General features: G+C 39.6%; 1 protein-coding gene across 1 annotated transcript in view; it reads left to right on the forward strand.

Annotated features, from left to right (window-relative positions):
- The first annotated feature begins 2424 nt into the window (after positions 1–2424).
- Positions 2425–16286, forward strand: part of erfl1 (Ets2 repressor factor like 1) — a 117458-nt gene continuing 103596 nt past the window's right edge. The window contains exon 1 of the mRNA XM_072469071.1: positions 2425–2504. Within this exon, the coding sequence (XP_072325172.1) occupies positions 2441–2504 (64 nt within the window). The 5' untranslated portion in view covers positions 2425–2440. The remainder of the gene's footprint in view (positions 2505–16286) is intronic.

Below are 16286 nucleotides of genomic sequence, written 5' to 3' on the forward strand. Positions count from 1 at the left end.
TGAGTATGCACAGATACCTGGTACACTATACACAGTCTATATGTATGGGTGTGTTGAGATATCTGATGCAGCATAAATAGTCTGTGTGTGTGAGTGTGTTCAAATACCTGGTGCAGTATACACAGTCTTTGTGTGTCAGTGTGTGTGAGTATATACAGTTACCAGGTGCAGTATACATAGTCTGTGTATGTGTGTTCAGATACCTGGTGCACAGCCTGTGTGTTGAGAAACCTGATGCAGTACAGTCTGTGTGTGTGTGTGTGTTCAGATATCTAGTGCATGGGCGGCACGGTAGCACAGTGGTTAGCACTGTTGCTTCACAGCTCCAGGGTCCCAGGTCCAATTTCCGGCTTGGGTCACTGTCTGTGTCCCGGAGTCTGCACGTTCTCCATGTGTCTGTGTGGGTTTCGTCCGGGTGCTCCGGTTTCCTCCCACAAGTCCTGAAAGACGTGCTTGTTAGGTGAATTGGCCATTCTGAATTCTCCCTTGGTGTTCCCGAACATGGAATGTGGCGACTAGGGGAGTTTCACTGTAACTTCATTGCAGTGTTAATGTAAACCTACTTGTGACAGTAACGATTATTATTATTATGTATAGACCATTTGTGTGTGTGGCCAGCGATCTGGTGTGGTCTACACAGTCTGTGTATTCAGAAAGCTGGTGCAATATATCTAGTCTGTGTGCAGGTGTGTGCATCAGACACATTCTGTGTATGTGTGTGTACAAATATCTGGTGCAGTATATAGTCTGTGTGTGAGGATGTGTACACATACCTGGTTGCAGTGCATGTTGTGTTATAAGTAGTATTTTAATTGTGATCAGTTGCAGTATTTGACTGGACTCTAATCTTGGTATCATTGCATGTCGCCCGCCTTTATTTATATTAGCTTAATTCCCTTTTTTCCGTGTGTCTGATGTTGACAATTCATGTTTGAGTTGAAACAATTTGTACCTTCCAGAGGTTTTGACTTTGGAAACAAAAACAAGTGGTTTGAATGGGCTGGATTGTGTGTGTGTTGGGGGGCGTGTTGTTGGAACGATTCTGGAAGGTAACTAAATAAATGATGATGGATGGCACTGCCTGTCACACGGGTGCAATGGCCTTGGGCTTAAATCTTGCAGTTTAACTTGCTCGCCGGCCCAGACTGCAGATATCGGGCTGGCTGCCTGCACTTGACGCTTGCTGGGGCGGCTGCAGCCGGGGAAAAGAGCGCTGGCCCTCGGTTAGCAGTCCAGGGACGGGTCGTTGTTCCCCACACGCCCAAGGAGCGAGAGATAGGAGCGGGGGCAAAGAAGGGGACGTTTCATCGCCAAGCTCCATTTGTGTTTGTGTGAGGACAGCTTAAAGCTTCAACTCCCCCGCCACCCCCAAACTCCTAAACACGGGGGGGGGGGGGGGGACACATGATAGATGAATTGAGTTAGAAAATTATCAAATGTGACACTGACTGCAGTTTTTGGAGGGTTTGAGGAGAAAACACACACAGTCAGAGAGGCTTGGTGCTGACTGGCATCTGCGGTGTAAGAGGATTCAGCCGGGTGGATGAAATTTAGGCATTTCATCGTCAAGATAACTTCGAAGATTAAAGAAATGCCGGCTCCTCCAACACGATTCATACTGAAACATTTCATTCCGTGTCGTTGTTGTTTGTAAATATACCTACATGCAACATTTTGAAATTTCAAACATCTTGAGTGGTACCAATTTAAAAAAACTTATATACAAAACAATTTATTCATACAGGACGTTTAGATTTTAATGGAGATATATTTCAATGTTTTGGCTTTAGATATATATCAGCTTTAAAGATGACTTTCATTCTATTGATTATTTTAATACCACACTTTCAATGTAGCGTAAACATTTTCAAAACACCTCCTGCCCGCAAATAATGGGTTTGCTGTAAATAGCTACACTATTATGTCACACATTGGTTAGTATTTTTTCCCCCCTGTTTTTTTGCAACACACATTTTGGGTTGAAACGTGATGGTTCAATGATCCCCGTGTACAGATGGAACATTTGAACTCGTCTGGAACCGTTATATTTTTGTGCAACATTGGTAATATTTCTAGGTCTGTTCCGTTCATAACAAAAATATCCACGATGTGTTAACTTTTGTCTGTGTTTGTTTTTAATTGTATATGGACTTTGTTTTGGGGCTTCACACCTGCGGACGTTTTAATATCTCGGAGAAGCAACGTGGAATTATAAATACATACTTTTTAAAAAAAATTATTTGGAAACCTAGGTGTTTTGACAATCGATAGATTTACTTTTATATGTGTTTAAACTTCATACGGGTTCGTTTAAATCGCGTTAACTTGATCTTATTTTTAAAGAATAATTCCTCGTGAATTGATCGCAACTGGATTGTTTAATTTCTAAATGATATTGATTTAACTCCTTTTCTTTCAGATCTGTTGCCAGTTTATCAGCATGGACTGTAACTGTGTCTCTGATTTGCTGCTGACTCCACCTCTGCCCACTCTATGGACTCCAGGTATATTTTTAAAAGAGTCCTATTCGGTGAAGGACATTTCCACTAAGGAACAAACATGTATATTGAATTTGAAGGTGAAATTGAGTTGCACCAGATACTGGTGGGCAGGTTAGAGCCGGGCTCGTCCGGGTCCAGGGTGAACCCACTGGCTTTCAGCTATCCACCCCGGGGTTAGGCGAATGTCCCTCTGCCCTCCCGAGGAGGCAGAGGGGGGAAAGGGCGGAAAGAAAATGGATATAAAGGGATGAATGTGGGGATGGAGAGAGGATGAGGGAGGCACAGGAAGTGTGATGGAGAAATAGAATGAGGGAGACAGTTTGTGTGTGCGGGGAGGAGAGAGAGAAAAAGTGAACGATGAGAAGACGAGGGGGAGATAAAAAGAGAAAGTGTGAGGGAGAAATTGAAGGACAAAAAGGGAGTGAGAAAGAGGAATATAGAGAGAGAGAACGTGTGAGGGAAAGTTGAAGCCAAAAAGAATCAAAGATAAAGTGTGAGGGAGAAATAGTGAGAGAAAAGAGGAAGTATGAGAGAGCGAGGGTCAAAAAGAAAATGACGAGAAGGCGGGAGGGAGGGGGAGAGATAAAAATAGAAAGCGTGAAGGAGAAAAATAGAGTGAGGGAGAAATTGAAGGGGAAGAGAAATAGAGAGGAACATAAAGTGTGGGGGAGAGATAGTGACGGAGAAAGACAGAGGGAGAGAAGGAGAAAAAGCAAGCCAGGGAGAGAGGGAAGAACAGAAAGAGGATAAGTGAGAAAGAGAACGACGGGCGCGGGAGGAGAGCGGCAGCAAAGGAGAGAAGAAGGCAATGGAGAGAGAGAGAGAGAGAGTGGGGAAGGCAGAGAGTGGGGAAGGCAGAAAGCGGGAAGAGTGAGAAAGGTGAGGCGGAAAGAGAGAACGAAAACAAGAGAACGAGGGAGAGAGAAAGCGAGAGGTGGTGGGGCGAATAAAGATTTGGGAAGAGAGAGGGAATAGAAATAGAGCGGGAGGGAGACAGAGAGATGGAGAGTAAAGGATAGAGGGAAAGGGAGGGAGATTAAGAAAGGGATAAAACGGAGAAAGAAGAGTGAGGAAGAGAAAGAAGAACAATGATAACTTGTGAGCGAAAGAGAGATAGTGAAGGGAAGTATATCTTGAAGGAAGGATATACTTGCATTGGAAGCGAGGCTGCAAGGGTTCACGTAGGCTGGTCGCTGGGGGTATCCTTTAATGAAAGGCGAAGTAAATTGGGTTTATATTCTTTGGAGTTTAGGGAATGAGACATGATCTCGTCGGAACATTCATGTTTCTGAAGAGAGTTCTGACCGGGCACACGCTGAAAGCTTGTGTCCCCCCGGCCTGGGGCTGGGAAACAGAGAGGGGCCAGTCTCAGCGCAAGAGGACAATCATTTCGCTCTGAGCTGCACGAAATTCCTTCCCTCAACCAGAGGTGAATCTTTGGAATGATGTACACTAGAGGGTCTGCATGACCCTAAAGCGAACACACACATTCACGGCTGGGACAGGCTGAGCTGTGGACTCTGAGGGAGTCAAGGGCGAGGAGAGCCGGCGAGAATCGTATCTGCGGCCAATTATTAGGCATGTGGTCTTTAATGGCAATGCAGACGGCCAACACATACTCTTGTGTGCTTATCTTCAAATGGCCCCTAAATTTGTCTCTAAACCGGTTGATAATACCGTCACTACATTTGTTAGACACTAACAGTGTCTAACGATAATAATGGAATTTCAAACAGTTTTGGCCATTCTGGTTATAACATTGTCTACTAGAGGAAGCAAATGGTTGACATAAAAAGTATTTATGCCAGAATGGGCAACGCAATCAGTGTGCTGTATCAATGAATGCAAAGGTGTCTAAAGCAGTGACTATGTAAAAAACCGAACAACACTTTCAGAAACAGTGTCTGTGCGAGTCACTATGTCAGTCACTATTACAGCCTGTTAAAATAGGTTTAAATCAATGATTATAGTAGCGTCTCTAACAGTGACTAAAACAGTGACTACAACGGTGACTACAACGGTGAATATAACAGCGTCTATAACAGTGGCTAAAACAGTGAATATAACAGTGTCTATAACAGTGTTAATAAATGTGACTATATCAGTGTCAGTAACAGTGTCTATAATATTGACAATAACAATGTCGAGAACAGTGTCTCTCACAGTGACTAAAACAGTGTCAAAAGAATGTCTATAACAGTGTCTATAACAGTGACTGTAACAGTGTCTATAGCAGTGACTATAGCAGTGTCTGTAACAGTGACTGTAACAGTGTCTATAACAGTGACTATGACAGTGTCTATCACAGTGACTATAACAATGAGTATAATAATGACTTTAACAGCATCTACAACAGTGCCAAAACAGTGACTATAAGTGACCATAACAATGACGATAAAGTGACTATAACATGTAATATAACAGTGTCTATAACAGTGTGTGTAACAGTGTCTATAACATTGGCTGTAACAGTGTCTGTAACACTGTCCGTAACAGTGTCCATAACAGTGTCTATAACAGAGACTATAACAGTGTCTATAACAGTGTCTATAACAGTGACAATAACAGTGACTATAACAGTGTCTGTAACAGTGTCGATAACAGTGTCTATAACAGTGACTCTAACAGTGACTCTAACAGTGATTCTAACAGTGACTCTAACAGTGTCTGTAACAGTGTCTATAACAGTGTCTATAACAGTGACTATAGCAGTGTATATAGCAGTGTCTATAACAGTGTCTATAACAGTGACTATAACAGTGTCTATAACAGTGTCTATAACAGTGACTATAACAGTGACTATAGCAGTGTCTATAGCAGTGTCTATAACAGTGTCTATAACATTGGCTCTAACAGTGACTATAACAGTGTATATAAGAGTGACTATAACAGTGTCTATAAGTGTCTATAACATTGTCTATAACATTGGCTGTAACAGTGACTATAACAGTGACTATAACAGTGACTATAACAGTGTCTATAACAGTGTCGAAAACAGTGACTCTAACAGTGTCTGTAACAGTGTCTATAAGAGTGTCTATAAGAGTGTCTAGAACAGTGTCTATAACAGTGTCTATAATAATGGCAATAACAGTGTCTCGAACAGTGTCTATAACAGTGTCTATAACAGTGTCTATTACAGTGACTATAACAGTGTCTATTACAGTATCTAGAACAGTGGCTATAACAGTGACTATAACAGCATCTATAACAGCGACTATAACAGTATCTATAATTTGTCTACAATAATGATAAGAATGACAATAACAGTGTCTGGAACAGTGTCTGCAAAAATGTCTGTAACAGTGTCTATAATAATGAATATAACAGTGACTATATCAATGTCTGTAACAATGTTTATAATATTGACTGTAACAGTGACTATAACAGTGTCTATAACAGTGACTATAGCGGTGACGATAACAGTGTCTATAGCAGTGACTATAGCGGTGACGATAACAGTGTCTATAGCAGTGACTATAGCGGTGACGATAACAGTGACTATAACAGTGGTTATTATAGAGTCTAGAACAGTGTCTATAACAGTGTCCTAACAGTGACTATAACAGTTGAAGAATAATAATTTTTATTATCACAAATAGGCTTACGTTAACACTGCAATGAAGTGACCATGAAAATTTCCTATTCGCCACATTCCAGCGCCTGTTCGGATACACAGAGGGTGAATTCGGGATGTCAAAATTGCCTAACAGCATGTATTTCGGGACTTGTGGGAGAAATCTGGAGCACCCAGAGGAAACCCACGTAGACACGCAAAGATAGTGATCTAAGCCGGGAGTCAAACCTGGCGCTGTGAAGCAACAGTGCTAACCACTGTGCTACCAGGTCTATAATTGTGACTATAACAGGGTCTACAACTGTGAATATAACAATGAATATAATGGTGTCTATAACAATGTCTATAACTGTGTCTATAATAGTGTCTCTAACCATTACTATGACAGTGTTTATAACGGTGAATCTAACAATGAATATAACAGTGTCTATAAGTGTCTATAATAGTGTCTATAACATTGTCTATAACAGTGTCTATAATAGTGAATATAACAGTGTCTATAACCATGTCTGTAACAGTGAATTTAACAGTGTCTATAACAGTGTCTATAACAGTGTCTATAATAGTGTCTATAACAGTGACAATAACAGTGACAATAACAGTGACAATAACAGTGACTATAACAGTGTATATAACAGGGTCTAAGACAGTGACGATAAAAGTGACTGTAACAGTATCTATAGCTATGTCTAGAACCTTGTCTCTAACAGTGACTATAACAGTGTCTTGAACAGTAAACATAACAGTGAATATAACAGTGAATAGAATTGTGACTAGAAGTGCGACAATAACAGTGACCATAAAAGTGTCTATAACAGATTCTATAACGGTGACTATACCAGTGACTATAACGGTGACTATAACAGTGTCTGCAACAGTGACTATAAGAGTGACTATAAGAGTGACTATAACTGTGTCTACAAGAGTGACTGTAACAGTGTCTATAATATTGAGCATAAGAGTGATTGTAACTGTGTCTATAAGAGTGACTATAACAGTGGCTGTAACTGTGTCTACAATAGTATCTGACAGTTACTATGACAGTGTCCGTAACAGGGAATATAACAGTGAATATAACAATGAATATAGTGGTGTCTTTACCTGTGCCTATAATAGTGTCTCTAACTGTTACTATGACAGTGTCTGTAACAGTGCATATAACAGTGAATATACAGGGAATATAACAGTCTCTATAACAGTGCCTGTAATGGTGTCTACAACAGTCACTAGAACAGCATCTATAATATTGTCCATAGTAGTGTCTATAACAGTGTTTATAACAGTATGTATAGCAGTGTTTATAACAGTGAGTATAAGTGTCGATAAAGCGTGTATAACAGTATCTATAGCAGTGTCTATAACAGTGTTTATTACAGTGTCTATAACAGTGTCTATAACAGTGCCTATAACAGTATCTACAACAGTGACTATAACTGTGTCTATAATAGTGACAATGACAGTTAATATAACAGTGACTAAAACAATGTCTAAAACAGTGACTATGACAGTGACTATAACAGTGTTTATTACAGTGTCTATATCAGTGTCTTTAACAGTGACTCTAACAGTGACTCTAACAGTGTCTCTAACAATGACTCTAACTGTCTATAACAGTGTCTGTAACAGTGTCTATAACAGTGTCTATAAGTGTCTATAAGTGTCTATAAGTGTCTATAAGTGTCTATAACTGTGTCTATAACAGTTTCTAAAACAGTGACTATAACAGTGATGATAACAGTGACTATAATAGCGATTATATTAGTGATTACAATAGTGACTATAACAGTGACTATAACAGTGTCTCTAACAGGTTCTATAACAATGACTAAAAACAGTGTTTATAACAGTGTCCATAACAATGTTGAGACGTGTCCAAACAGTGACTATAACAGTGCAGAACAGTGACTATAACACTGACTATAATAGTGATTATATTAGTGATTATAATAGTGACTATAACAGTGACTATAACAGTGTCTCTAACAGGTTCTATAACAATGACTAAAAACAGTGTTTATAACAGTGTCCTAACAATGTTGAGACGTGCCCAAACAGTGACTATAACAGTGCAGAACAGTGGATATAACAGTGACTGTAAGTGACTATAGCAGTGTTTATAATAATGGCTATAACAGTGTCTATAACAGTGACGAGAACATGTTCTATAACAATGACTGAAAAGTGTTTATAACAGTGTCTATAACAATGTTGAGAACTGTGTCCACAACAGTGTAGAACCGTGCCTATAACAGTGATTATAACATTGTCTATTCCTGTGACTATAACAGTGAATGTCACTGTAACTATAACATTGACGAGAACAGTGAATATAACAATTTCTATAACAGTGTTGAGAACAGTATCTCTAACAGTGTCTATAACAGTGTTTATTACAGTGTCTATATCAGTGTCTATAGCAGTGACTGTAACAGTGACTGTAACAGTGACTGTAACAGTGACTGTAACAGCGACTGTAACAGTGACTGTAACAGCGACTATAAATGTGTTTGTATCAGTGACTACAACATGTCAAAACAGTGAATTTAAAGGTGTCGATAACACTGTATATGACTGCGACTACATCAGCGAAAGAGAAAAAGAGAGAGACGTTGAACTCAGAAACTGGCCATGCAAAGTGAACATCAGTTCAAAATGGCGGAGGTAAAGTGAAAAGTACAATCTGGGAATAGTGATGAGGATAGTGAAAAAGAGCAAGAGCTTTGTAGTCAAATGTTTGGTGGGGATTTATTTAAATATGTCCAAGCATTGCCAAGGTTTGATGAGAAGGATGTAGAGGCCTTTTTCATTTCATTTGAGAAGGTGACTAATCAAATGAAATGGCCACAGGACATGTGGATATTACTGATTCAAACAAAATTGGTAGATAGAGCTGGTGAAGTGTTTGCATCACTATCAGAGGAGATATCTGGGACATATGAGGAGGTGAAAAAAACTAGTGCCTGAAGCCTACAGACAAAGGTTTAGAAATTTAAGAAAAGAACCTGGTCAAACATACATAGAGTTTGAAAGGATCAAACAGAGTAATTTTGATAGGTGGATAAGGGCTTGAAAATCGACCAAAAATATTAAGCTCTTAGAGAAATGATAATTTTGGAGGTGTTTAAAAATTCAATTCCTGATGTAGTGAAAACTCATGTGGAAGAGCAGAGGGATAAAACTGTGAGATTATCAGCAGAAATGGCAGATAATTATGAAATAGTTCATAAATCAAAGTTTGGTTTCCGACATCAGTTTTAGCCTGTGAGGGATAGAAACTGGGGATAAGAGAAATACTCAATTGGTAAAGGTAAAGGAAATCTGATGGAGATAATAAGGGTAGTATACCTCAGGTTAAAAAAGAAATCCAGGAAGGTGGAAGAGAAATGAAGAGTGAAGATAAGTTGAAGTGCAATTATCAGAAACTATTATGGTTGGAAAAGAACAAGAACGGGTGGATGATGAGGCGGATATTTTTAGTTCAGGACAGGTGGCAGAGTTGCAACAGAAAGATATAGAAATAAACAGATGTTTCAAAAAGCATACACGGAAGGGGAATCTGAGAGCGTACCAGAATGTTAGTGCCATTAATACCCATTCCAGCATTTGAGGAATCTTGTACAAGGGTCTTAATTGATTGCATTGGACCACTTCCTAAAACAAAAAGTCAGAGTCAATATCTTTTGACTATAATTGATGGTGCTAGGTTTCCAGAGGCCATTCTATTATGCAATATTACAGCTAAAAGGATTGCGGAGGAGTTACTTAAATTCTTTTCTAGATATGGACTATTCACAGAAAAGCAATGGAATCAAGGATCAATTTTACCTCAAAGTTATTCAAGGAGGTTATGGATAGCTCAGGGGAAAACAATTTAAATGAACTGCGTACCATCCAGAATCGCAGGGTGCGTTAGAACAATGGCATCAAATGTTAAAGACAATGTTGAGGGCTCATTGACAAGATTATCCAGAGGATTGGGATAAAGGAATTCCATTCGTATTATTTACAATTAGGGATGCACCTAATGAGTCAACCAAATTCAGTCATTTTGAACTAATTTTTGGTCATGAGGTAAGAGGACCAATTAAATTGATGAAGAAAAAATTGGTGACTGATCATTCTGAAACTACATTATCGATTACGTGTCAAATTTTAGGGAACGGTTAAATAGAGCAGGTGAATTAGCTAGATAACATTTAGAAGTTGCTCAGCATGTGATGATACAGGAAGCGGACAAGAAAGCAAAAGTTTGTAGTTTTGCCAGTGGAGATAAGTTTTAGTATTGTTACCTTTGGTAGATGAACCTTTAAAAGCAAGGTTTTGTGGACCTTATCAAATTGAAAGGAAGTTAAGTGAGGTGAATCATTTGTTAGAACACCAGATAGAAGGAAGACTCACTGAGTGTGTCATGTGAATATGCTTCAAAGGTTTTTGAAAGGGAAGGAGAGAAAAAGGAGGTTTTAGTGATTCTAACTCAAAGTGAACAACCAAATCCAGATGACTCTGAATTTGACATTCATAGATTTTCATAGAATTTACAGTGCAGAAGAAGGCCATTTGGCCCATCGAGTCTGCACTGGCCCTGAGAAAGAGCACCCTACCTATGCCCACACCTCCACCCTATCTGTACACCTCCACCCTATCCCCGTAACCCCACCTAACCTTTTATGGACACTCTGGACAATTTAGCATGATCAATTGACCTAACCTGCACAACTTTGGATGGTGGGAGAAAACCGGAGCACGCAGACACGGGAAGAATGAGCAGACTCTGCACAGATAATGACCGAAATCGAGAGTCAAACCTGGGCCCCCAGAGCTGTGAAGCAATTGTGCTAACCACTATGTTACTGTGCTGCCCATAATTCCTCAAATTAAATTGGATAATGAGGATGTTCTTAAAAATTGGGATAAATTATTGAGTTACCTTCCAGAGGAAAAACGGACTGACCTGAAAGAGTTATTGATATCACATGGACAAGTTTGTGGAAATAAGTTGGGAAGGACTAAAATGGTTATACATGATGTAGATGTGGGAAATACTGTTCAAATTGAACAACATCCATATAGACTTAACCCTCTAAAATTGGCACAGGTTCAAAAAGAAATTGAAAGTATGCTTGAAAGTGGCATAATTGATGTGCGTTGCAGCGAATGGAGCTCACGCATAGCGATGATACTGAAACCGGATGGTACCCAACGATTATGTGTGGAACATAGAAAGGTTAATGCAGTTACAAGAATGGATCCTTATCCTATCCCACGTTTGGAGGACAGCATTGAGAAAGTGGGACAATCAGGTTTTATTTCCAAACTGGATTTACTTAATGGATACTGGCAGGTTCCTTTATCCGAAAGGGCGAAGGAGATTTCAGTTTTGTGACTCCAGATGGTATATACCAGTTCAAAGTTATGCCATTTGGCATGAAAAACGCCCCAGTCACATTTCAATGGTTAACTAACAAAGTTGTTTCAGGATTACCCAATTGTGCGGTATACTTCGCGATCTGGTATTTTCAGCCAGACATGGACAGAACATTTGAAACACCTGATGGAGTTATTCGATCGACTTCAGGTGGCAGGTTTGGTGATAATCCTAGCCAAAAGTGAGTTTGGAAAAGCCCAAGTCACTTTCCTTGGCCATCCAATTGGACATGGACAAATGGCTCCACGGGATGTGAAAACAAAAGTTATTGGGAGTTCCCAATTACCTTGACACAAAGGAAATAATGAGGGGCAGGATTCTCTGATCCCCAAAGCCCAAATTGCGTTCAACGATGGGGTGAAACCCCCCCCCCGATGATGCCGAAATCAGGAGGGGTGGTGGCGGCGCCGCTTTCGCGATGCACACACGCACACCGTAACTACAGCCTCCGTACGTTGGCTGAGGCCCGCCCCTCGATTCACCGTCCCCGACGGGTCGAGTTCCCAACGGCGTGGGACACGTGTGGTCTCACCCATCAGGAACTCAGCGTGGTGGCTGCAGACTCCTCCAGCGCTGCCACAGTTGGGGGAGGGCCAATCCACGGGCAGTGGTGGACATGCGGCTGGGGGCACTGCGGTGGGACGATCCGGGGCGCACGGGCCGGCCGAACGGGTGACTATTTCACGGGCCAGGTCCGTGAATGGCATGCACCATGAAGCGTGCCGTGGCAACTGCATGCACGGCCACGGAAAATCTCCAGGCTGGATCGGCAGGTAGAGCCAGGTGCCCCCAGCAAAACGGGAAATCGGTGGCCGTTTCGTGCCAGTTTTCCTGGTATAAAACACCACCATTTTCACGCAGGCGTAGGGACATAGTCTCCAAATCGGAGAATGCAGCCCGAGATTTCTTGGCATGAATGTTTTATACCGTAAACCTGTGCCAAATTTTAGCTACATTGTTGCTCCTCTGACGGACACACTGAAGCAGCAAAGGAAATTTCAGTGGACAGCATTTGACGACCTGAAGGCTGTATTAACCACTGCTCCTGGGTTGCCCACCCCAAGTTACACAAAACCACTCAAGGTGGCTATCGATGCGAGTGATGTGGGCGTAGGTGCTGTGCTCTTGTAAGAAGGTGATAAAGGAATAGAGTGGCCTATTGGGTATTTTTCCAAAAAATTAAATGATCACCAGAAGAAATATTCAACAATTGAAAAGGAGACTTTGAGCTTAGTGCTGGCTTTGCAACATTTTAACATTCATGTTACCAGCGTTTTGGGAGAAATTCAAGAATAAAAATGCCAGACTGTTTCGATGGAGTTTATTATTACAGCCATTAAAACTTGTACATGTGGTAGGACGAGAAAACGTGATAGCCAATGCTCTGTCACGAATGTGATGAAGAGAAGCAGGTTAGATGATGGAAGGCAAAGAACTAAAATGGACTATTATTTTCCCGTTTTGATGTTTTAAAATGTATGTATGTTTATTGTCAAGTGTTACAATGGGCAAGTGAAAAGGTGAAAAATGAAACCATCTTTGAAGATTTTTCTTGGGGGGGGGGGGGTGAGGTGTCATGCGAGTGCTCTTTCAGAAAGGTTTAGACTGTTATCATGTGACATGTAGCACCTTGAGCTGTGGCTCTGAGGTGAGAGGTTGTTTTTTTAAGATTTCAGTTTCAGTTTGGCTGCTTTATACTGTAGAAGGAGAAAGAAATGTTTTTTCAACTGCTTTGGTAACTTTAAAGATATAGTTGATTTCCAGAAGCAGTTTGAGTCTTCTGTCTGGACCTGGATCAGAATTTCAGGAAAAGGACCAGGCCCATTCAAGTGAGAATGCAGAGTGCTGGGCATGCCCTTGAAAAGGGGCTTCGGTTTATTGGATTTTGTCATTGAATTGGAACAGATAAGGGGGAATTCATTAACTGTTATACATAAATTACTGTAGCTGTGTGGGGTCATTATGTTTGTAATTGATAAAAATATATAATGTTGTGTTTATATATATATATTGTTATGGGCCAGGGTTTAGAGAACCCCAAGGTATATCATGGACATCTAGATAACAGTGACTATAACAGTGTCTATACCAGTGCCTATAGCAGTGTCTGTAACAGTGTCTTTCACAATGCCTGTAATGGTGTCTATAACAGTGACTATTACAGCATCTATAATATTGTCTATAACAGTGTTAATAACAGTGTCTAGGACACTATCTATAGCAGTGTCTATAGCAGTGACTACAACATTGACGAGAACAGTGAATATAACAGTTTATATAACAGTATCTATGACAGTGTCTATAGCAGTGACTATAACATTGACGAGAACAGTGAATGTAACAGTTTCTAAAACAGCATCTATAACAGTGACTATAACAGTGTCTATAACAGTGTCTATAACAGTATCTGTAGCAGTGTCTATAACAGTGACTATAACAGTAACTATAACAGTGTCTATAACAGTGACTATAACAGTGACTATAACAGTGATTATAACAGTGTCTATAACAGTGACTATAACAGTGACTATAACAGTATCTGAAACAGTGTCTATAACAGTGACTATAACAGTGTCTATAACAGTGACTATAACAGTGTCGATAACAGTGACTATAACATTGACAAGAACAGTGAATGTAACAGTTTCTATAACAGTATCTATAACAGTGACTATAACAGTGTCTATAACAGTGTCTATAACAGTGTCTATAACAGTAACTATAACAGTGTCCATGACAGGGTCTATAAAAATATCTACAACGGTGTCTGCAACAGTGTCAATACCAGTGTTTATAAAAGTGTCTATAACTGTATCTAGAACAGAGTCTCTAACAGTGACTATAACAGTGGCTATAACAGTGGCTATAACTGTGTCTAAAACAGTGTCTACAACAGTGCCTACACCAGTGGCTATAACATTGTCTATTCCTGTGACGAGAACAGTGAATGTCACCATGACTATAACATTGACGGGAACAGTGACTATAAAAGTTTCTATAACATTGTCTATAACAGTGTCGATAACAATATCTATAACAGTATATATAACAGTGTCTATAACTGACTATAACAGTGTCTATAACAGTATCTATAACAGTGCCTATAACAGTATCTATAACAGTGACTGTAACAGTGTCTATAACAGTATGTATAACAGCGTCTATAGCAGTGACTATAACAGTGTCTATAATAGTGTCTATAATAGTGTCTATAACAGTGACAATATAGTGTCTATAATAATGTCTATAACAGTATGTATAATGTGTATGTAATAGTATCTATAACAACGACTACAACAATGTCTACAACAGTATCTATAACAGTATCTGTAACTGTATATAATAGTGTCTATAACAGTGACTATAACAGTGTCTATAACTGTGTATATAATAGGGTCTATAACAGTGGCTATAACAGTGTATAACAGGGCCTATAACAATGTCTATAACAGTGTCTACAACATGGACTATAACATTGTCTATTCCTGTGACTATAACAGTGAATGTGACTATAACATTGACGAGAACAGTCACTATAAAATATCCGATAACAGTGTGCATAATAATGTCTGTAATAGTATCTATAACAACGACTACAACAGTGACTATAACAGCATCAATAATCAAAGAGAAAATGCTGGCAAATCTCAGCTAGCCTGGCAGCATCTGTAGGGAGAGAAAAGAGCTATCATTTCGATGCCAGATGACCCTTTGTCAAAGCTGATAGATGTTACAGCATCAATAATATTGTCTACAACAGTGACTATAACAATGACTATAACAGTGATGATAATAGTGCCTGTAACGGTGTCCACAACTGTAACTATAACAGCTATAATATTGTCTATAACAGTGCCTGTAATGGTGTCTATAACAGTGACTATAACAGCATCTATAATATTGTCGACAACAGTGTCTATAACAGTATGTATAGGAGTGTCTGTAATGGTGAGTATAAGAGTGTCTATAACAGTGTTTGTAACAGTGAGTATAATAGCTTCTATAACAGTGTCTACAACAGTGACTATAACAGTGCCTATAACAATGACTATAACAGTGTCTACAACAATTACTATAACAGTGATGATAATAGTGCCTGTAACAGTGTCCACAACTGTAACTATAACAGCTATAATATTGTCTATAACAGTGCCTGTAATGGTGTCTATAACAGTGACTATAACAGCATCTATAATATTGTCTATAACAGTGTCAATAACAGAGACTATAACAGCATCTATAACAGTGTCTATAACAGTGTCTATAACAGTGTCTATAACAGTGCCTGTAACGGTGTCTATAACAGAGACTATAACAGCATCTATAACAGTGTCTGTAACAGTGTCTATAACAGTGTCTATAACAGTGCCTGTAACGGTGTCTATAACAGAGACTATAACAGCATCTATAACAGTGTCTACAACAGTGTCGATAACAGTGCCTTAATGGTGTCTACAACAGTGACTATAACAGCATCTATAAAAGTGTCTATAACAGTGACTATAACAGCATCTATAATATTGTCTATAACAATGTCTATAACAGTGTCTACAACAGGGACTATAACATTGTCTATTCCTGTGACTATAACAGTGAATGTGACCGTGACTATAACATTGACGAGAACAGTCACTATAAACTATTCTATAACAGTGTGCATAGTAATGTCTGTAATAGTATCGATAACAACAACTACAACAGTGACTGGAACAGCATCTCTAATATTGTCTTTAACAGTGCCTGTAATGGTGTCTACAGCAGTGACTATAACTGCATCAATAAT

Source organism: Scyliorhinus torazame, chromosome 12, assembly GCF_047496885.1.
Source record: "Scyliorhinus torazame isolate Kashiwa2021f chromosome 12, sScyTor2.1, whole genome shotgun sequence".
NCBI lineage: Eukaryota > Metazoa > Chordata > Chondrichthyes > Carcharhiniformes > Scyliorhinidae > Scyliorhinus > Scyliorhinus torazame.